At 35.9% G+C, this 23573-nt stretch overlaps 1 protein-coding gene across 7 annotated transcripts in view; it reads left to right on the top strand.

Annotated features, from left to right (window-relative positions):
• The window catches only part of DENND1B (DENN domain containing 1B), a 151215-nt gene that overhangs the window by 103148 nt on the left and 24494 nt on the right, over window positions 1–23573 (top strand). For all 7 annotated transcript variants that reach the window (XM_064427927.1, XM_064427930.1, XM_064427928.1 and 4 more), the window contains 5 exons: window positions 6214–6339; window positions 14261–14362; window positions 18150–18240; window positions 22180–22220; window positions 23037–23105. In XM_064427927.1, coding sequence (XP_064283997.1) covers window positions 6214–6339; window positions 14261–14362; window positions 18150–18240; window positions 22180–22220; window positions 23037–23105 — 429 coding nt within the window. The remainder of the gene's footprint in view (window positions 1–6213; window positions 6340–14260; window positions 14363–18149; window positions 18241–22179; window positions 22221–23036; window positions 23106–23573) is intronic.

The raw sequence follows: 23573 nt of genomic DNA, 5'->3' as shown, positions 1-23573 counted from the left end.
GCTGGATGTGGAATTGAGAATTAGCCATCATATTCCATGAGGTACTGGAGTTACAGCTGGAGGTCCTTTGAACAGCCAAAATGGATCTTTGTGCAATAAGAGGCACTTGTCATGTGTTTTACAGGTGCATATCAAAATGATCTCTAAATAAGCAGGCTAGCATGAAGGAAATAGGGATACAGATCTTCCTGCTTCCAGAATAGTATTTCTCCCAGAATATATGCATGTTATTACTGCAAATCTTAATGTAGGTTATCCAAGTGTACAGACTGCAAACTAGACTTATAATATTTTTTCCCTATGTAATATAAAACAAAAAAAGCCCCCAGTGTTCTATGCAAAATATACTTGCAGAACTTGAGGATTTTATACTGGAGCTTTTAATTTGAATAATCGAATCTCTTACTTCAATCTGTAAGGCACTTTAATTAAACATTTAGGTAGAATGCATATGCAGTTATAGTTGGAAAACCTGGAAACAAAAGGCACAGGGCTGTGTTTGGTTCATGAGGTGACAAAATGCTTGTCCTCCTTTTGCATTCATGAGGGGCAGTGCAGCTGCTGACATCTTGGGGAAAAGTAAAAGACACATGAGTATAGAGTCAAAATGGTAAGTCAGGCTTAAAACATTAAAGGGAAAGTCAAAGATACATGTGTGAAGCATTTTAACTTATATAGAAAAACCTCATAAGCATACATACAAAAGTAGCAAAACTTCTGATGAAAAAATATAATGAGTACCTCTGAAAGGCATTAAAATTGAATGAAGAACTGAAAATATAAAAGAAGTTGTAGTCTTACTGTCCCTTTCAAAAATTAATTCCAGGTTGGTTAACAGCCTAACAAAAGAAATGCAACATTTTCCAAGTTTTCTAAAATTGTTTCTTGTGTCCAGAGGGAACAGAATAATTATTTTCTTGATCAATAAGCCTGATGATGTCCTCACAGCATAGGTATTTAATGGTTTACCCTTGTATATACGCTCCGATTGTGAATTTTTTCAGGATAAATTTAAGATTGAAAGAAACATTATTCTATGGCGTTGTCTAATAAACTGTATAATAAATTAACTGAGATTTAAAGGCATTTTTAAATCATTCACTTAAGCATTTAAATTATAGGTACAGGCTAGATGACTTTCCATGCATGTGAACTCTATTATTCTGTCAGACTGACCAGTGGTCTTGACTGTTCAAAGGTCAGTGGTCACAGTTGTCCTGAATTACCAGTCCTTTTTTCATGAGGACCCTCTGCTGCGTTGCATGCTGTAATCTTCTTAATGGCTTCATTCCAATATTCACACATAATATTTTAGATTTATTGACTGTTAGAAATACTACCATGCCAGTAGCAGTTCCGCTACTCCTAAGGTATTTAAAATTGGAAGAATAAATCAGGGCAAGACTTTCAGGAATCCTTTGTTTTCTTGGAAGGGGGAAAGCCCCTCTTTTTTCACTCTTCTGACAAGAAAGCTTGTTTTTAAATTTCATCATTTCACTGTGAATTTGTCTAGTATTTTTTAATTAAAAAAAAAAAAGAAATTAAGGAGCTACTTCTCTGGGAGTAAATTTCCTAATAGAATGATACTGAGATCACCACTTTAATAATAAAAGGCATTAGAAGAACATTTGTGACCATAGACTGAAATGTATAAATTTTGGGCCTGACCCTGCAATACCTGCTTGAACTTAACTCTGACATAAAAACTTCTCCTTTGCTCAGATGTGACCACTTTCCCAAACAGCTTGCAGAATTGACAGCATCACTTCTAGCAACCAAATCTTAATGACTTTAAATCATTAGACTGAGCAGAACTTTTATAAATATCATCTTCAGATGACAACAGACTTTATAGTCTTTTAGCTTCTTCTGTGGTGGTTAAATACTGTCAATTGCAAAAGCTACAGAACTGTTGAAAGATGTGTAGTGTTTGTATTGCCTGGTACCTACGCACTGTGATACAGTACAGAACCTAAACTTAAACTGAACTTCAGAGCTTTAGTTTTGAGATTCCTAAAGTCAAAGGATTTTAACACCATAAATTTGACATATGAACAATACTGTTCTAAAAGTAGCATTTGAGAAGTAGGCTATAATTCATGTAGAAAATTGGTTACTTTATGCAGCGATTACTAGGAGTGCAAATTATTTTGTAAAATATTATGATTAATGGTATTATAAAAAATTGAAGTCAATGTATAACACTGAAATTAAGAACTTTTTTTGCAAAATATAAATAGCATAATTTATGATGGTTTTTTCCATCAGAAAATATCCAGAAATATTACTAATATATTATAGAAACGCAGAGCAGTCAGCAGTGTTTGCAGTGTTATGAAACGACTGTTTATTATGAACAAGTACTTTGAGTTGAGATTCTGTTGAAACTTGATATAGTTTTAAAGCTTGAATATGAAATTGAAAAGTAAAACTAGTTTTGAAAACATTTGCATTTAAGTAGTTGTTTTTGCCTAAGTGATGGAACTGTGGTTAAATGCTGGAGGTCTCCCTGAGATGCCTAACCCTCTGTGTATAGATAATAATCAAATGCATAGAAACCCTTTACTAGAAATAGGGATTTAAACATCAGACTCTGGTTTGTTTTGAGGTTTTTGTTTTGTTCCTTTTCTCTGTGATCTTCTCTTACTTTCCTGTTTTTGAGAGTGACCTTCTACTTACTTTTATAGTGGTATCATCTGATGGAGAACAGCAAAAAGTACTTGAAAACATGAAAAGTGTTGCTAATACCAGAGAAATAGCTGTATTTTTTTTTCAGACATGTAATAGTCATTTGGAACTCCAGTGAGTGGTTCGTATTTCTCAGACAGAACTGAGAAATTTATATGTTTAAATTTATATGTGATTCTTCTGTTCACATGGAAATTGAAGAGATATTAGTCATGTTTTCTGTCATTTATTTAGATTTTAGGACACCCAGAAAGGTTGTAGGGGTAACCATTTAAATAAATTATGCTTTTTGTTTCAATGACCAACACAGTATATTTCTACATTTTAGATACACTTAATTACACATCAGTCTCATTTGTATCTGTGAAAAACTATTGTATTGATTTCAACCTGAAAGTTCTGATTGCTGTTCACTGGCAGTGTTTAGCAGTCCAATGAAGTCACCTTCCTATGAGATGCTGTTGCTAGGAGAAGATAAAAACAGTTTGCTTCTAGTGTAAATTAATAATACCATTTCTGCATCAGATCACTGGTGTCTTTCAGAAATAAATTTTAACAGCATTCTAACCCCTGCAGTTTGTTGCTTGCAGTTCTTTATTTTTAAACTTTGTAAGAGGCTGTTTCTGAAGGAGAGATACAAAGAATAAAGGTTTTGCATTCTTAATCGTAGTTAGGTAGATGGATTAAAATATGAAATATAAATGAGGAAAAGGTTTTGATACATATGCTGATAGCTATTTTTTTTTGCTTGATGTCAGAATTGTGTGATTTTAAAATAATTTAAAGTGCTATTAATGATGTCACCCAAAGGGGTCTCACATTTCCTTGGTTTGAGGTGCCTGGATGTAAGCAATCACAATCCTGCAGTGTACCAGGTCCTTCCAAGGAGTTCAGTGCACCCTGTCTCTTACCTGTGCCTGCTATCCTGCCTGTAGGAACTGCATTATCACTCTGTCTTTGATTCAGATGTGCAACTGGAGAATTGGACATCAGCCTACCCAAGTGTGGCTGGGCTGAGCCCTGAGTAAGCACTGTCCTCTGCTTGTGTGTTCACTGGCCTCAGCTTGGAGGAGGCCAAGGCAGGTCCCAGGGTCCCCAGCCAGGGTCCTGCAAGGGACAGAAGGAGCATCAGGGCTGTGCTCACAGACAGCTGTGGCTCACATGACCTCTGCAGGCTTCTTCTTAATAGCACCGTGCTATTCTGCACAATAATCTGATGGAGCTCTTCTTGCCTTTAAGCATTACCTCCTGAGAGAAGCAGGAGTTGGAGGAGCTTTCTTTGAACTCTGGCATTGCCTTTCTGAGGCTCAAACTCCCTGCAGGACAGCACACAAAGATGTGAATCTGTCTAGAGTTCCTGCCTCCAAACTGCCAGCCCATTGGAGGGTCTTAATATTGCTAATAACACACCAGTATGGCAGCAGAGCAGGAGATTGGTTGTTTTCTGCTGTTCTTTTTAACACCTTTTTTGTCTAAAGCATCCTGTTAATCAAATTTACAATAGGGTGCTTAGGGTCTGCCTGAACTGAGAAAATTAGAAAATGCCTTTTTCATTCATGTTCCCCCGTTTGGTCATGTAATCCCTCTGCTCTGCATTATCTTCATCCCCTCTCTTCTCTTAACCTCTCCTACCATCTGCCATAATTTCCCCAGAATCATAAGGTATAATTTAGAAGAATGTCAATTTAAAAGATTGTAAAACTTTTCTACTTTTTCCCTCCCTTATATTTAGAAGATGCTTTGCCTGTCTTGACAGAGACAAAATTTTAACAGTCACAGTTCTTGTTGAATTAATGTTATTGCTCTTATTTTAGTCAAATTGTGCTACTATTTATGGGCAGTTCTTCCTTGTATGCATTTATTTTCCCCACAAAAAGTATTTTTTACAACTGTAAAATAATTGTACAATGCAGAACAAAAGAAAAAGACCAAACCACAAAACCAAGACAGGCATTTATTTTTTCAACCTTGAACTTCTTAACCGGTTTTTGTACTTGGACTTGTACTTTTTTTTTTTCCTTTCGAGATGTAAGGCAAGAACGTAAATGAGCCTTGGTGTGTGCTTTCCATGGGCTAAACGAATCAGGCTCTAAACTTTTATCTAGATCTGTGGAGCTTGGATATAAATTGAAAAGATCACAGCTATGGGGAAAAGACCTATACTGTAAAGGCCTTTCTGCATAGATTATGAACATCATAACTCAATAATTTTTTTTCCAAACTATAGTTATAATTGGACCCAATGGGGGTCTCTCTCTTTGATCAGATCACAGTAACTGTGACTTTACACTGGGAAATGTCACTACTGTGAAGGTTTATCACCTGTAGAGCTGGTCTTTTCTCTGATGCCATGTTCAGTTCTCATTAGCATTATTCAAAGTTTAGTTGTTAATTAGGTTGACACTTCAATTACAATCATCATCTACAAGAGCAGTCAGAACTGCTTGCATAAAGAAACAAAAAGATACTCATTCTTGCATATATTTCCAAAAGAATGAAAGCTGTTTTGGTGATAAGTTTGTATTTCTAATATTCCTTTCAAACAGTAACTCAGAATGTTACTTCATTTAGGGACTTAAATAATACTCTGTTGGGTGCATTGCAATACAAAGGGATGTAGAAATTTGTATTCTATGTAAGTAGAGTTGACTTATTTTCCAGGCATCCCTCATGATGGAAATTAGAAGAGTATAGACTATATCTGGGCATAATTCCACATATCTTGTAATAATTCCGGAATTAAATTATTTTCCTCCAAAATACATTGAAGTAACAGTTACTTAAATTAAAACTTCCTCCTTTCTTTTTCTCTGATTGTGTCTAACCAGTGGTTGTTATTTGCCAAGTAAAAAAGACAAACCTCCTTTAAAAAGTCAAGCACTATAATCAGAATGGTGTTCTTTTTTTCTAAACTGCAGGCACTTCCTAATTACTGGGGTTCTTTTTCTTCCCTTTCACATTTATCTTCAAGGACAATTCTGGAGGCAGTATAACACTGAATTTACAAAAAACTTTTCTCAACTATTTGACTGTGGTAGCAAGTACTCCCATGTTGCATGAGAAATTATATAAAATAGAAATTTGACCTAAGATAAGAGATATTCCTTGGCAGTGACTAGGAAGTGACCATTAAGAGTCCTTATAAATAAACCTTCATAGCTTGAATAAAACAGATCCAACTGTCTACATTCAAGCAAGCAAATACACGTTTGCTTGAACAAAAATCTGCAAAGAAGCGGCTCACGTGTATTTTACTGTAAAATAATTAAGCTTATTTATGTCAAGAGGCCTTGGGAAAAAAAGAGAGCATAAACCAATCTGCATTAGCACTCTACCATCATCCCCTGCCTTCATTTCAATTAACAGACCAGCAGGTGCTCCTTGCAGTTAAAAAGATAAGCTATCAAGGAGGAGGATGAATTTTTGGCTGACCTATAGACACTATGGTTTGCCTGCTGATTGGGTTCATACCTCGCTGTACCAATTTCTGAGGTGTTAATTTAACTGTTCCACTCTGTCACGCAGGTCTCGGCCTTGAAAAATAAACTGAAAAAGCAGTCGACAGCTACGGGCGACGGGGTGGCCAAGGCCTTCCTTCGGGCACAGGCGGCGCTCTTCGGATCCTACAGAGATGCACTGAGATACAAACCAGTAAGATGGCTTCCCTGGTGCTTTTTTCCCTGAATTTATAAGAGCAGGGTCTCATTCTTTCAAGGAAAATGTGAAATGTTTTATCCCGATCTGGAATAGTCTGTTTTAAATCTTAATCTGTGCTAAGGATTTGGAAGATGCCACCATCTCTCGACAGTGAATTGAACTGAAAAATACTAATCCAAAGTCAGCTGTTTTCTTATTTGTGTCAGTTTTATTCTTTGTTTAGTATAAAATCAGATTTTATTAGCGAAGTTGCTGATGCATACCTCACATGGTTTAACATGGTGAAGAACTGAAAGGGCTGTGCCTTTCAGACTCCATTTTTCGGGAGGTTTTGCTGTATTGAAGGGGACAATCTTCTTTGCTAGCAGAAGCCAGATATGAGTCAAACATGCGTGTCTCCTATTATGCATTAATTTTGATTACACTTGGAAGACAGGAGAAGTGAGAATCCATTTCATCTCATCAGATCCTCAGAATTTGTATTTTTAATATTTTGCTGCTATTACCTTGATTAATGTTTTATGAGCTTTCATAATGTCTAAATAATGAGGGTGACACATGTTGAGTTGGAGGTAAAATAATTTATCAGAAAAAACGTAGAGATTAATTTCATCCGTCAATCCAGATTATTTTTCTTGCAAACTACTGGTGGTAGTTGGTTTGATCAAATGCACTGAGATGACATTGGGTAAATCAGCTTCCAAGGATCAGATGTTTGGTTGTCTGTTGGATTCAGATAAATTCAGATTTGTCAGGAGAAAATCATCCTCACTTGAAGAGTCAAGTTCGTAAAGCTAGTAGGTATGTGGAACATGGGTGGATATTTGTTTGGGGTGAGAAGAGTGCTCTGAGGAGCTATGGTATTCCTTGATGGAAAGGATAGGATAGCTATTAATTCCGGAAAAGGGCTTTACTGGAGAGAAAATACAGTTTGGCCCTTGGGTGTTCCTTCTCCCTGAGTGGTTCTCTTCCAGGTAGTTTTTGTGCCATAGGCATTTTGCAGAGCAGCTGCAGAGCTGTGCCACTGAGAGCCACTGCTGTGAGAGGGCAGGTAACCCTGCAGATGTGCAGTCCTGTACAGCTTTAGTTCACATGTTGGTGTTCAGCAGCTCTCTCACAATATGGAAGTCCTGTTCCCATTTCTTACAGAAAGGGCTGCACCTGTTCTAGAAATCACTGGGTTTCAACACACTGCTTGTTTCAATAAAACAAATAGTTTCAACAAAACAGATAGTTATCCTTTATTCCATAGTGCCATCACCTGAGTGCAATTCTCTCCTTAAGCTAAAGGTGAGGACATTAGTCCATGCCAACTCATGGCAGCTTGCTGTAAGAGCTGTTAAGTCAAAAAGTGTCTTTTGGACACTTAGGATATGTGCAAACAGAAGGATGTCAGTCTGCTTGATGTCCTTAGCTCTAGTGTGACCAGAACTAAGCTTCTGTCAGTCCTTTGTTTTGGTAGATGTGGAACTGAGTGTGCAAGTTCTTTAGCAACCTGGTTAGCATCTCTTTTGAAATGAGTTCTCCTTTTAACTGATTCCCATTTTATTTCAGTTTAGCTGTTGGCATATCTGAGATCTGCATTTGCACTCCATTGGAAACAGTGCACTGTGCATCATTTCAACTGGCAAACATTTGTCAAAATGAGCTTTGAAGCCTTTCTTTCTGCATTATTTTCTTTTGCAGATTATCTGGTTTTGGCTCCATTGATTGCATATAGGAGGAGATATTTATGAAACCATTGTGGCCTGATTATTTTTTTTAAAGACAAGTTATTTCAGAATATCTTAGCAGGGAGAAGTCTGCTGGCAAGTACTAGCATATCTTGGATTGATATCAAGTTGTCCAAAGACAAAGCATATTTAAAAATAAATAAAACCCCCTTGTAACTGTTATTTTGAGCTGTGTTCATATAATCTTAACTAATTCAGTATTTCACAGAGTTTTTGTTGTGAAAAAAAAATTGAGTTCGCTCTGGATTAGTAGAAATTAAGATGATTTTCACATGATTATTTAGCTCATTCTGCATTTGCCTTTTCTTTTGTGAATTAGAAAGCTAAAAAAAATCAGATCACATTTGGCTGTATTAGGAATATTTCTCAAGAGTCTCAAGGCTTGATAACTGCTATCACAAAGAAAATACTTTCCTTTGTTTTGGAGTCCGTGGTGCCAGGTCTAATGAGGTAATTTCAATCACAGCTACAGATTTGATTTACGTTCTTTCAGGAACTCAAGTACTATTTGTGTAGAAAGTTTGTAGGGGTAATACTTAAATGAAAATATTTTCCATATATATTTGAAATACAAATATTATATATATAAAATAAATATTTATACATATTTATTATATATAAATAGGTATACATTTTATACAAAAATATAAATATAATAAATATTTTTGCTATAAATTAACTTATATTTTCGAAATCAAGAACTGAGGTGTTTTGGGGTACAGTTCTGAGGATCACAAACCTCCTGGTGAAAAATAATATATTTGGAGAATTATCAATTGCTTGAAAGTTGAAAAGCATGTCTGAGTGAACTATTTTCCTTGCAACAGTGTGTCCTGTACGATTTCAACTTGAAACATGAAACAACTGTCATTAATATTCACTTTGAGTAAAGAACAGCTTTAATAGTGTCTGTACTCATCCAACACTTCACTCCAAACGCTGTTCATCACACTGAACACTCATTCTGTGCAACTGTTTGTTTGCAGCACAGGACAGATTCTCCCCAGTATAGCAATATGTCTTGGACAAACGTCTAGCAATTATTGAAAAAAATGATTGGTGAAAGGCAAAATGGGAATCTTCAGGGGTCTTGCAGAGAGTTCGTGGGCCTCCAAAGGACCATATGGAAAATCTGACTACTCCAATACAGACAGGAAATATGACATGTAATAGAGAAAATTTATAGTATTTTTGTGCATATTAAATTATAATGAAACACTTAATCCAGTAAAAGAAAAGAAAAAATAACTGGTTTTTCTGATTTAATAATTACTAAATTAACCTGTCACACTGATAGAACTGTTAAGAGTACTTTTTAATATGCTACACTTTACATTAGCAAATATTGTGTAGTGGGAGTGGATCTGTAGAGCTAGTGCTAAGGACCTGACATTCACACAGTGTGCATTTCTGCCTTCACTGGGGTTCTGATTCTAGTCTGGTGTTGAATGCTGAATACCCGTGACTAGCTGGAACTCTGCTTTAGTTTAATCCAGAAGGAATCCACCTCACACATGGTATGGGGGATGATTGAAAAAATTTATTCAGTGTCATTTGGTAAATGACCTAAAAATAATCCAGAAAAAGTATTATCAATGGAATGGTGAATTATAATGGTTTTGTATATGGTCTCCTTCACATAGAGGGCTGCAATCTATTTTGAAACATTGTTTGCTTTGGGTGCTCACAACTTGGCCTTGAACCTTGTGTTGCTCCTAATTTCTTTGGGTAGTCCAGCTTTTGGAGATTTCTGCTGGATTATACTGCGTGTTCCATGTTTCAGAATTGAAGGCATAGGTGGGACATAGACACAAATAGGGCAGTTGTGAAGTTTGTGTCATTTTTTTATCAGGGTACGCGTGACGTGTTTTTCCCAGCTATTTTACTTTACATGTTCTTCCTGCCTGTACATGGGCAAATGAAGGCAAAGACCAGTATATGTTTTTCATAAATCAATATGGTCAGTTAATAAAATAATATATGACATAAAGAATTCTTTAAAAGAATTCTATTGTCTGTCCTAGTCTGTGTTTGGAGAGGGAGTGGTAGATAAGAGAACAGAGGAGGAGTTGAAAAATATTGAATACAACAATATTTACTATGATAGAGAATAATTTCTCCTCTTTTGGGGATAAAGGCCTTGAAAGAAATAAATAAAAAGAAATAAACTGAGAACAGCTTTGTTGCTAGTTGTGATGGCTGTAACATCACTCATCAGAAATTAAATGAAGAGCAAAGTCTGCTGGCTTGCTCTGGAATGCTCAGCAGTAGGAGTTCAGGGGGGGCCAGGATAACCTTCATGGTGAAGATGGCACAACCTCTCAGACCTCTCTTTAATCCGTTGTTAAGTGGATGCTTTGGGCCAGTTCTGATAAACAGTGACATTACCTGTCCAACAGATGTATTCAATGTACAATGAACCAGAATAATACCAAAAAAAATTATATTGGAAAAAAATTGAGATTCAGAATGCACCTAAATTATTTGAGGATGAGGAGATAGTAAATGATTATAGTTGAGTTTCAAAATTACATTTATCTCTTGAAATGAGCATTGACTTTCCCCCAAGAGATAGGTGTAAAAAGTACAGCAGCATACAGTAATGAAATGGCAGAACATAATTGGTGTTTAAATCCAGAACCACCCTTTGTAATACCTGTTATTTATTTGACTTCCATAAGAATTCTATTTTACATGTTGAAAACTATACTGGGTTTTTTTGTGTCAAGGACTGTTATTCATCCTTTTTTGAATATAGATGCTGTATTAATAGGAGTTGGTTTTAGGTATAATTTAACTGTAAGAAATATCAGTGTATCTGAATCTTGTTGGGTTTTTTGGCTGATTGCAAGAAATCTACAAATTTTTGAAAAATTTGTTTGTAAATGTTACCTTCCTGAGAAGAATCACAGCACATACTTAGTTACCCCTTGGCTTTTATCTCTGAATGTCATGACAGAAATTTTTAAGAAGAGGAATTTTAATATCAAAATGAAATTGTATTAATTGTTGCAATAAACTAATAGTTGGGATGAGTCATACTAGAGTGAGGCAATGTTTTCTGCAATAAAAAAGTATTTTTACTTCTTGTTCAAGTTAAATATCACTAGATTTAGAAAGCACAAACACACCTTCTAATCTAGGGGTTTACATTCCTTTTAAAATGATCACACTGGTTTAGCTCAGTTTTCATGTTCCAGTGAGGTCTGTATAAATAGCTTGCTTAAAATGTGAATGTAGCTTAGACTAAGAAATTCCTGCTGTGTGTGGCAAGCTATGAAAGGGGAAGAAAATTCTATAGCAACTGTTGTTAGAAGGACAGATATCATGTTTGGGCATAGATTGTTTGGTGTGAGTATTAGCTGTCTACTTTTCAGTACAGAGTCCCCACTGGGTTTAGATCGAACTTGTTTTGAAAGTACATTGTAGATCAATACAACAGGGGCCAGTTGATGGCTGAGCAGTTAAATATCAGTGCAGCATTCCTCCAAAACTCTCTTTCTAAAGGTAGTCAGCTGTATTTGCTGAAACAGGAATGGTACAAGCTTTATGTATGAAAACATTGAGAGCTAGTTTTGTTTATAGTGATTCAATAATTCACTTGTTAAATAACATTTCAAAAGGTTTGTGTTTGCAGTAACAATCTTGAAGATTTTGAAAACAATTTTGTTGGTGAGAACCTTGAGCAAATAAAAGAGCTAGGAGTTAATTGTGTTATTTAATGCACTTCTATTAAAGTTACCACAGATACCCTGAGAAAGCTTCCATGTGGAATTTCTGCAGGTTTCAACAGATTTTCTCATTTTCATGTGCTGAACAGGTAGGAGCTTTAAACCTACTCAAATTTTTAAATCAGTCTCACAGTCAGCAGGTTGAAATAATATGTATTATCTTTGGATGTGAACTCCTTATAGAATTAAATGAATTTTCAGCAAAGAAATAGCTTTGGTTATTCTGTGTCTGAACTGTACTGATTAGGGAACAGATGCACCAGTGCATGCATTCTTACTAGGTATCTGAAACATCCAGTGATTAAAGGAAAGTATTTGGGAAAATATTACAGCCATGCACTAAAAAGGAGTGTTGAATTATCATTTCCTGGTGTTCTCTTAGAAGGCTCCACCATGAGAAGTGCCATCAGGAGAAGTGGCTGGCTGCTCTCTCTTCCCTGGCTGGTGTGAAAGGGCAGAGCAAGCATGCCTGTTTTCTCTCCTGTAGGGAGATAACCTCTCCTTTTTCATCTGTCCCAAGAGAACTGGGAGACTGGCACAGGGAAGCATAGCTTAGTTTTCATTTTATTAAATAGTTTATTTTGAAAATATTTTCTCTCTTTATTCCGAAATCTGATGTATGCCATGAGCCATCATCTAGTCAGACCTGCAATCCTACAATGCCATTGTATTTCCAGAAGTGCTTTCTTTGTATAACAACAACAACAAATAATAAATATGATGTGTGTGTACATATATATGTATAAATAGAGAGTTCTTTTAATTTGCTGCCTTGAAATTTCTTGGAAGAGCAAGAGAACTGAGAAGAGAGTCTGCCCTCAGGAGCACTGTGTCTTATACCACCATGTCTCACTGGAGACTGTCCCATTTGTTTTGATGCACTTTGATTTGCTAAGTAGCTTGGGGTCATCTACTTAAGACAAGAGTCTTTAGGAGCTGAAGAATAGCTAATGCAAAGTGGGTCAGGAAGGCAGTGCCATGTAAAGCACCATGAATATTTCAGGCTGTTTGGCAGATCCAGCATGTCCTGCATGTGTACAATGTTCACCAGTTATTTTGGGATGAGTAGGGGGAATAACTTGAGTGCTTCTGGAGATTTGATGGACACAGTGCTGTGTATTGTACTGAGCTGGGTTTGTGTTTCAGTGCACTCAGCTACCCTGGGACAGAGCAAGGATTGTGAAAATCTAAGGCTCTAGTTCCTCCAGTGAGAGAACTTTTCTAAAATCAGGGCTTCCATAAAGAAGTAAGGATACAAGACTTGTTGTTGTACTTAAATACTTCGCTGAGTTGGGAAGAAAAGAAAGACTTGGAAAGAGGGAAGTTTTTGATAGTATAAGAAAAGATGTTAAAATGACATCACAGTGGTTTTACTGCAACATTCCCTTAGGTCACACTTGAGCCATATAAAAACAAGGTACAAGGTACACTTGAAAATAATTTACAGCTGCTCCAGCAAACTCAGCTAAATCTCCTGGAGAAGTGCTTGGTGACACTCTGGAAGCAGTGCTGGGAGTGCAGAAGTGCCATGTGCCATTGGAGTTAAACAGGGCTAGGGGCACAAACTAGGTGATCATGGCCATTAATAAATGTGTCTTTAAAGTGGCTGGAGCTGTTGTGATCATCAGTGTAGCAGCTGCCTTTCATCTTTCTTCATTTGAGTGGCTGAGGTAACCTTTATTCTGTTGTGGGACTGCAGTGGAGATGTAGCTTCTGGGGAGTAAAACTTCAAATGGTAGATTTGGGTGAGGCATGTTGTGGCATTTGTGTCTTTGAGACCTTTGGCAATTGTTGCTAACCTGGTAATCATTTTGGTTTTGTAAACTCGGGTTAGAGGCCTTTCAGCTTTACAGTGAAATCTGATTGGGTGCCTTCATTGCCACACAAACTTCGTAATTCCTTGTGCAGTTATGCCAAACAGCTTCAAGTATTTATCACAAAGTATGGACAAGAGTAACAAAATTGGAGAAGTGCTCCTCAGGAACATCCAATGGTCTATGCACACTGGAGAGACCAAATTTTAAATGAAATTGGGGAATAACAGAGGAAAGAATTTGATTGTTTGTAAAGCTTTTCATTAACATCTCTTTCTTTCAACGAGTGTTGTTTTCAATAACAGTTTTTTGCAACAAGCTCTGACTTCAATGAATACTTGTTTATCTTCTTTCATCATCCAAGGGTTCTGCACTTTTCCCATTTGGGAAAATATGTTTCATTGTTTAAGTGTTAATGTTTAAACCTTTTTCATAACCATGTTTTAGTTTGTAGCCTTTGTTTTGTGTAAAAATAAAATAGATTTGTATTTCAATCATTTCCTGTTAAATCAGCAATATAGCAATCTTCTCATGTCTTGGTAGAATAAATGTAAAATTAATTTGGTAATATTTTTGGACTAAATCACAGTATATATGTATGTTCACCATCCTAACTTTTCCTGTTTCATTTTTTTAGGGAGAGCCTATTACTTTCTGTGAGAGTAGTTTTGTGAAGCATCGTTCCAGTACAACTAAGCAGTTCCTGGAAACAGCTGTTAATCTTCAACTGTTTAAACAGGTATTAGAGGGTAAATGGCCCATTTTTAAGGATTTTCTGATTAAACATATCTGTGTTAAAATAAATTTTCCTTTCTGTCAGCCTACAAAAGTCTGGAATGAAATCTAAATACCAGTACTTTGGGTACAGTCATCCCATATTTGTTGTATTTTTATATCTGCAGTTATAGTTCAGAGGAGTGGTGGTGAAACTGAGCAAAAAAATAACCCCAGGGTGCAGAGGCAGTGCAGCATCTCTTCAGAGCCAGTCAGCAGCCCCACTAAACAAGAAAAATCAGGGATCTCCCAGCTTGATGGTTGAACTTCATTTTCAGCTCTCTTGGCTGATGCCCAAAGAGCCTGAACAGCAGAGTGCTTAACTTAAATTGGAATTCACTGGTCTTAAAAACTGAATTCAGCTTGCAACTTCAGTTTTGTTTGCTAGGCTTTTTGAAGTATGCACACAGAGAATGTCACAAACCTGGGCTACAGGGGTGGCCTGAACAGTATTCTAGCTGATCTCTTAATGCAGAATTTGAATTAATAGAGGACAAATTGTTGAATAACTGGGCACAGCTCAGTTATACTTTGATTACAGTCCTTGAAATGGATTTTCTTCTTTCATTTTATTCTGTAACTCTTCTCTCTTTTCATCAGTTGACCCCATTGCATGAAAAGGGTGTTAAATTTGTCCCTAGACTTCTATGAATATCAGGAAAAATATGAATGAAATCAGAAGATTCATGAAAATATATATTTGTTGCAAATTCCCGGAATGATTGATACACAACAATTCATGTTTAAATAATCAGTGGGACTTCTTTGAAGATATCCAACCATGATAGATTAGGGAAATCTATTATATGTAGAATCTTCTAATTTTTTAGGAGCATTTGGTGTTAATCAGAGGTTAGAGTCTATCATAAAGATTTGTGTGAGGATGGTGTTTTATAGCAGTCCTGTGTAAATACGATCACAAAATTGGGCTCCTTCAGTTTTACTGTGGTTATATAAAATAAGCAATAAGAAATCTGAAACCTTTTGAAGTCTGGTTGATTAGATTGAAATGGGAAGAAGTAACTGACTGAAGTGTAGTTTACATTTTGGATATCTCTGTGCAATAAGATGCACGTGAAATTTTCTTAATAAAAAGCTGCTTACAGCCATTTCTAAACTGTTGTCACACTGGCAGTACTGAAACAAAACCCTCAGCTGCCATGAATGGGCTGGCTCTCTACTTACGCATTACACTTTAATGTGCTCAATTAAACAGAATCAGTTTACAATTTGTTTATAGCTTGTTTTAATTTTATTTCAATTGAAGGAAATAATAGAGGATTAGGAAATAGTAACAATTCTGATGATGTGTGTGGTTTAATAGTAGTAATGGTAGGTTTTTTATTCCTCTGGTTCTTGTTGCAAAGGTTACTCCTACTTATTCAGTTAATCCTCAGCCCAGCTGCATCTTCTCCAGTTTTTCCTACTGACAAATGAGCTGTTTTGAAAGTTGTTTGTATTCAAAGAGACCAAACTGTATTTTATTCTGCTCTGAAAGTCTTTTAAATAGAAAAAAAAATTCTTAGGGGCAGCCTGAAACCTAGACCAAACAGAAAATTGGTACTTTAAATACACCCATTTTGCCATAATTGACAAGTGAGCTTTATTTGTGCTGTTCTATGAAATCCCTCCTTTATCCCTTTAATTTGGGTATCATGGAACATAACTAACCTTTGTATCAAGCTGCAAACATAAGTAATTAATAATTACATCTAATGTGTTAAATAGTTCTCGTGAGCCTCCAGGGAAAATATGAATTCATTCTTAGAACTAGCCTGAAGCCTAATGCCAGACTATCTCCTTAAATAGTGTATTTGTATCAGCAAGGTACTCTGCAATGTTTATTGGGATTTTTTTCCTAATGTGTTAGAAAGTGTTACTTAGAAAAATAATTAATGAATGCAGAAATCAGAAGCCTTTGAAAATTGTTAGTAATTCAAATTTTGTTTACCATCTTTATGAGCTGACCTCTCTTCTTGTGAGATATGAGCTGTTATTTTGTGGAAATCACATTTATGATGTTTTCTTTGCTTCTAAAAAACCTTAGTTTTAAAAATTGATAAAATTACTTGGATATTCTAAATATATGTAGTCTCTATTTTGGTTTTAGAATTCCAAATCAGTTGAGGATAATGTCTTTAGTCACCTTAAAATCCAAAGGTAACACTGGAATTGCTGGTTTTTCATTGAAAGAGGTAGTTGCCCAAGGGCACTTTGGATCTCAAAGTGAATACATTTCTTGGAAGAGCAGGCCCGGATTTTTCATTCTGTGGGTTTGAAGGGTGTGGGGTTTGAAAAATGCAAAGAGAAAACCCATAAATTTTATGTGTAATTCCACATGCTATTCTTTTCATGTAGCAGTTTAAGTGCAACCATTAACAGTAAATTACTCAAAAGTAACAACTACTACTACCACCACTACAAACACTTATCATTTCTTTTAAATGATGTCTCCAGTATCTATTTGCTAACAGTTCTCTTTGTCAGTATTTACGTTAAATACTCAATTGGTGTGACCCTCTCATATTCAGTGTCTCAGCCTTCTGTTGATAGGATTTTACCAGATGATGAGTATGTCCATAAATCTTACGCTAGTTTATAGTATGGAATGAATTCATAACTTTCCCCAAAGAGATAATGTGGTACAGTTCAAAGGAAGGGATGGGAGTGGAGGTTGTTGGTTTTGTTTTTTTTTTTTTTCACAGCAGTAGCTAAAGGTGCTCTTATCTCTTTTTCTTACTGTGAAATAATCCAGTGATCCCACAGTGGTCTGACCATGAACCAGCCTATTTGGAAAAAGGCCAGCTTGGAGTAAAATGAAAAAATAAGAAGGAATTTAGACAAGGAAGAGAGAAATATCTTCATGCTTACCTTATTCTTGCTTCTGGAATTTTTGTACTCTGAGAAAGTTGTTTTTTCATGTCACTAGTCTGTTCATTGGCAAGCATCAGATTGTCACTGACACTGTTTGGATAATCAGTCATAAAAAATGATACAGCCAAATAATTAATTCTGGTTCATTCCTATGTACTGTTTAGTACCAGTGAATAACTCATAATTCTTGCTAGAAGATGTAGTATGTAATTGGAAAATTACTTTCTCACTTTATCTGTCAGACTTGAGTAAGCCTTTCCAAAACAAAAAGGGAGGGCTTGCTTTTTGAAACAATTTAAATCTATAGCAATGTGCTTGTTCTACTTCTTTGAAGCTTGATAATCCTTGAAATGAATGTATTCATCACTTCTGGATGGTTTAATCATTAATTTTCTAATTTCGACTTTTTCTGACACATTTGGATCATTTCATCTATGTATGTACACTTATTTGTAGCTGCAAATTTATGTGGTCTTGCAGCTGTAACCTCTACGTAAGGATAGCTGTTGCAATATGCATCTGTAGATGCACCTAAATAAGGGTTAGTGCTTAAAAAGACCCATGATTTCACAGCAAGACATCAGGGAATGGCTTGGTGACCTTTATATGGTTATGATAACAAATCCAGAGTTACTATTAAGTAAGAAAATCAATTATTTTCTTGCCATTAGAAAAATACAGAAAATAGAAATAATTTTCTTGATCTATACTCTATATTCCTGCTGCTCATAGTTACACCTGCTCTTATGTAAAGATAAAAAGTCCATCTGAGAGCAGTGTATTATCCTTAAGACATATATGGTCTTGAAAACTCTAACACTGTAAAGCAATAGAAGAGACAACAAAGTGTGTGTGACCCTTTTTGTTTTCACCTCCAGTTTATTGATAGTCGGCTGTCAAAATTAAATGCAGGAAGAGGATTCTCTGATGTTTTTGAAGAAGAAATCACAGCAGGAGGCTTTTGTGGAGGTACAGAATTAATTTGGGTGTACTCATTGACACTTCTTTGGGAACTGTTTGACATGATGTCCTCATGATGTTTTGTAAGTTTTGGACATCATTGATCTTGTTACTGTTCTATTGTATCCCTTCATTCTTGGAAAGGTTTTAGCCTTTAACAAATCACTGCTGGGATACACACTATTATGTATCTAGTTAAACCAGTGTATTAAATATGTGATATTAATTATGTGTGGTTAATCCTGTAAAGTAATACTTATACATCAGTATAGGATGAGATATCACTATGGTGTTTACATTTTTAACTGCATATTTATCTGTATGATGCATTCTGTGTAAACTGTATTTTCAAAATCATTTTGGCATTTGTGCTGCTTAACTTCTAGATAATTGTGTTTTCCATTTCATTTTCTTTTCACATCTGCTTATTCTTGCAGTGTAGAAATCATGGTGATGTCCTGAATGTTAAGAGAAATATGCTTTCTCCAATGTGTGTGTTACTCTGAAAAAAGCGGAAGTTTTTTTAAACTTTTGTATATGATCTGGGAAGGGACATGGAAATTTATCATCTTTGTAAACAAAAATATTATTGCTCATGTTGTTTGCCTCATTTGTATTCACTGACAATTTTTAGAACACTTTTCACATCAGCTAACCCATTTGGAAGATGGAGGGCATCCTGAATCCAGTGCTGATTTACAGGATTATGGAATGGTTTCCTGTTAAACATTTAGGACAGGTGTATTGGTATTTTAGCTATTGTCATGTTTTAAACCCAGCACCACACAGCTGCTCATTCCGTTGCAGCCAAAACCAGCCCAGGTGTAAGAGATGGTATCAAAAGATGGGATCAATATATGCGTGACTGTACAAATGCTATTTTGTGGTCAATCTTGAAAGTTGTGTAGAAGCTTCCTCAGTAGATGTACGTTATGTGATTTGAGCAACTCCACTCAAGGTGGAGGTGCAGATGGCAGCTTTGGATGGATTTCCTTTGCAAGACTGTCCTTGAATAGGACACATTGAGGAGAGGATTTGGCCACAGAGAAACTATCAAGTGCTGCAGAGCCATCTGCACCCCGTAAAAAAAAACTTCTGTATACTCAATGTGCATAACTTCTTTTGTGCAAGATTTTCATTGCCTTCTTCTGCCTCCTGTGTCTTGTTCTAGATCTAGTACATAATTTGGTGGTTTGTTTTTTGATCAAATTGTGATTAGTTTTACAGAGATTTACTTCTTCTCTGTCTTTTTAGGGTAAGTTACGCCGCTCTGTAAGCAGATTTGAGACTTTGAGCATCCATTATTCAGATAGGTGATGTCAGTATTCAGAGCTCGTTTGCTGACTGCAGTTAGGGGTCAGGAGGCTGCAATAAAACTGCAGTAGAAGTTAGATAAAGCTTGTTTCTTGGCTGTGCTCTGGCAGGCTGTGAACTGTGTCTCACCTGGCTCTGCTCAGGAGGGACGCTCAGCTCTGCTGGCAGTGCTGGGCTGCCTTGCACTGCCTGTGTGCTTTTCAAGTCAGACAAGCTGATAGTGCCAGGCTGTGGACAAATTGCTTAGGGCACATACTCAGTATTTACATAACTGCTGTCTCATTATTGTTATGAAGTGCAGGGCTAACAATATGTGTGCAATTGAAGGTGACATTTTGTGACGCTAATGGGGTAGAACTATGATCTCTTTGCGGACTTAACTCCCATCAGCTTCAGCAAGAAACCCAGGGTTTGAAAAAAAACAGGTGAAACCCAGATTTCAGAAAAGTCACAGAAAGTTACTGTTAACTCCAAGCTGTTAAAAGGACAGGTGAAAACATTCTTAGTGTAGACAGTATAATTTAAAAACTACCAAATCAAATTCAAATAGAAAGTGTTTCTTTAAGTAATCTCTTTTTAAATTTGCTGCATTTGTCCACATATGGAAGTTTAGCTAAACCAGAAAAGAAAATTGAAGAATAAATATTTTAAAATTATTTTTCTTTTAAAAAAGTGATCAAAACTTATTTGTGTATCTGCATCTGAAAATAAATTTGTGAGACATCGTCATTACAGTTTGCACTTTATAATTGAAATTTTATTTTCTCTTACATTTTTCTATAGAAATATTAGTTCTCAAGAGCTTTTCAATACAAGAATATAGTGATGGATTAGTTTAGCACGCAGATTTCTTGTAGAATATGTTAATTAATTTTAATTACATTAATTTTACTTACAGCAGGCATTTTTTTAATTGGTCTAATATCACTGGTGCTGATAGCAGGAAAACTGAAAAAATGAAAACTTTTGAAACTCCCTTGTAATGATAATTTGTTTTAGGAATCAGATTTTTTTTTGCTAGGGTTTCAGGCAGTTCAGCTCTAGCTGAGGACATGCAATGTTAGCATGGCTGTCTGTAGTAACCAGAGAATTTATCTGGTCTCTGATTGTCATTCCTGAAGTGTCACTACATAACTAGATGAACATTAAACTTGGTCATTTGCTGTGATCCCATTTATTGTTTCTATTAATTGTTCAAGTCAGGTTGTGACAGAGGAAGCTCAGCTGAGGAAAGAGTTACTGTTAAGGACACCTCGAGACAGGTGATACATGAACATTGTTGACAAGAATGGAAGTGACGAAATACCATGTTAAAGAAAACATTTATGGTTCATGCAATATCCTTAACATCCCAGCAGTGGTTAGATTTCACCTTGTACATGTAATTTTTGTGCTTCCTTCCCTGACAGTTCTAGGGAGCCAGATCAAAGAAGTGAAAAATGAGTTGTTTCTGCTTTAGGTTGCTCTTTGCCATTCTTAATGGAATCAAAATGATCATGAGGGTTTCCCTCTCTAAGTAAGAGAACTTTCACTTGTGCCATCATTCCTCAGAGTCTGGCTGTCTCAAAATTGCTTGTAAAAATTGAGTGGAATGGGTTGAAGTACCTGATATGAGCCTGAAGAGTTCATGTTTCTTCACCTCATCTTAAAAACTGGGAATACCTTTTCCAATGATCCAGTTAGTTCTCAGAAATGTTCTAGGAGTGTGTTTTGGCTTTCATTAGCCAATGGAATAATTCTAGCCACGCCTTAGTTACTGGATTATTGTAACACTTGAGGAGTTTTGTGAGCTGTTAAAAGTCTGGAAGGTTGTATCTGTATGGTCCTTTCAATGTGGTCAAACTCTGAGGCTGGAGCGTTCTTGTCAAAGTGAGTGTTGTGTATGGGGTCAGTAGCAGCTCACAGTACTGCAGTATTCCTGTGACTGATGTACTCTAAAACTTTCTCAAGGATCATGGACCTCATCTTTGTTGTTCAGCTGAAGCACCTTTGGGAGGTAGTATTGACTTCTTCATCAAGTAGAATTTAACGTGCTCCTTTGTGGCCACTTTAGTCCTTGGTGGTCCTACAGAAGTCAGTGGCTCTCTCTTGCCTTTAGAAGTTTTTCTTTCTGAAAGAAATTAGGTAGTTAATAATTTAAAAGGCTTTTTTTCTGCACAGGAATATAGAATTGTGACATAACCCTTAGACTTTTCTCATGTTCATAGCTTGGTATGGTACCTTCTGGAAGCCATGTCATTGTTGTGTTTGCAAGTTTGCACAGAGGGATCATTATGCTTGAATGCAATTAATACCTTATTCTTTCCTCTGAGTTAGTGTTTCTCTTTTTATACTTTCTAAAAGTGTGTTGCCTTATCATAGTTTTAATTTCTCTTTTACCTTAATTGGAATAAAAAACTGCGTGGTGAAAACATATACTTTTATAAAGGAAACAGAAAACAAGCAATAAGAGATTCCTGAGTTTCTTTCTTAGTGTACACATACTCTTATCTTCGCATTCCTTGTCTATCTGGAAAGAATTAATTGAATAAGTAATCCTCTAAGTACAATTTTTATTCTGATAATGAAGAGGGTTGTAACATTTAAAATGTTGAATGTATGTTTGATTGTGTTAATTTGACGTTTCTCTTTCAGGAAATTCAAGATCTTATCAGCAGTGGATGCATACAGTGAAGGTATAAACTTGCTTAACTAATTATACTGGCCACCTTGTCCTTTAGGTCTCAATCATTCTCCTCACTTCTGTGTGATGGTAAAAGTTTGTTCATTTGTGAGAAAGATGTAAGTACCTTCTGTAAGAAATACCAAGTCTGTAGTATTTGCAAAAATTGCTGGAGTTTTTTTATTGAAGAATTAAAAAAAATTCCCATATGCAATACAAATGCCAAAATGCATAAGGTTTTTATGTCTGTATAGTCAAAGATTTCAGTGCTCTCTGTATCATGCTGCATTCCATGACTCTGAATTAGGTGTGACAATTTGATAAGAAGCTTATCCCTTCTAGTAAATAGCAATTTTGTTAATATGGATTTGTTCACTTTGACTAGCAGAAAACCCTTGGTATAACCTTGTTATTCTGCAGCATTAATAAAATACGTTATTTTAGATTAAGAGAATTCTTGTTTGATTAAATGAGATAGTTCTTCCTGTCAGGTCAAAGTTTTTATAGTTGCATAATAAATATGATAGGAACACATGAAAAATAGCCTAACTTCTGGATTGATTTTGAAATGGTAACAGTGAAAGAAGGCCGAAAATCCATCATTCTGTTGGAGTGCCTTGATAAATGTGTCAGCTGTGGGATGACGTACTGTAACCCTTGTGTAGCTGCAGACAGCAGGCTGGGGAGGAAACACAGCTGTGCTTGCTCTTACCCATTTCAAAGGAGGGTTCATACTTCTTCACAGCACACTGTTTATTTTTCCTTGCTGTTGTCTTAAGGTTTGCCTTGTGTTAAAATGTTACTAAAATACATTTTTTGTGTATTTCAGAAAGGCAGTGCACTGATCAACACAGCAATGACCAAAGCCACTCCGGCTGTGAAAACAGCATATAAATTTGTAAGATCATCTATTTCAAATAAATAATACATTAAAAGCCTGCAATTTCTGACAACCTCTCATTCTCTCTGAATGCTGAAAAACCTAAGCATTTTATAAATAAATTGCAAAAAATTCTTCAGCCTGTAGAAAGTGAGCTTTATTTGTTTTCTCATATAGCACTAGGATTTAGAGTTGTTTCAGATACAGTTGGTACATAAAAATAGACTTTATCAAAGCATCAGTGTGCTGGTTTTCTTTCAGTCCTCATACATACTAGAAGCTTATTTGAATATCATTTAGGTATTTGATGCACAGCTGTAATTTCACTTTGGCAGTAAGTGCTGCACTATTGAGATGTGGTAAAGCATCAGTAATGTGTGCAGCAAATCATCTGCTCCTTTTAAAAAATGATAGTGGAATACTCATGTTTAACTGGGTTTAATGCTTATACTTCTCATCTTAAAAGATCTTGTTTTTCAAAGACTG

This window comes from Passer domesticus, chromosome 7 (genome assembly GCF_036417665.1).
Source record: "Passer domesticus isolate bPasDom1 chromosome 7, bPasDom1.hap1, whole genome shotgun sequence".
Classification (NCBI taxonomy): Eukaryota; Metazoa; Chordata; class Aves; order Passeriformes; family Passeridae; genus Passer; species Passer domesticus.
Note: the sequence above shows the minus strand (reverse complement) of the source record. Positions and strands in the feature narration are given on the sequence as shown.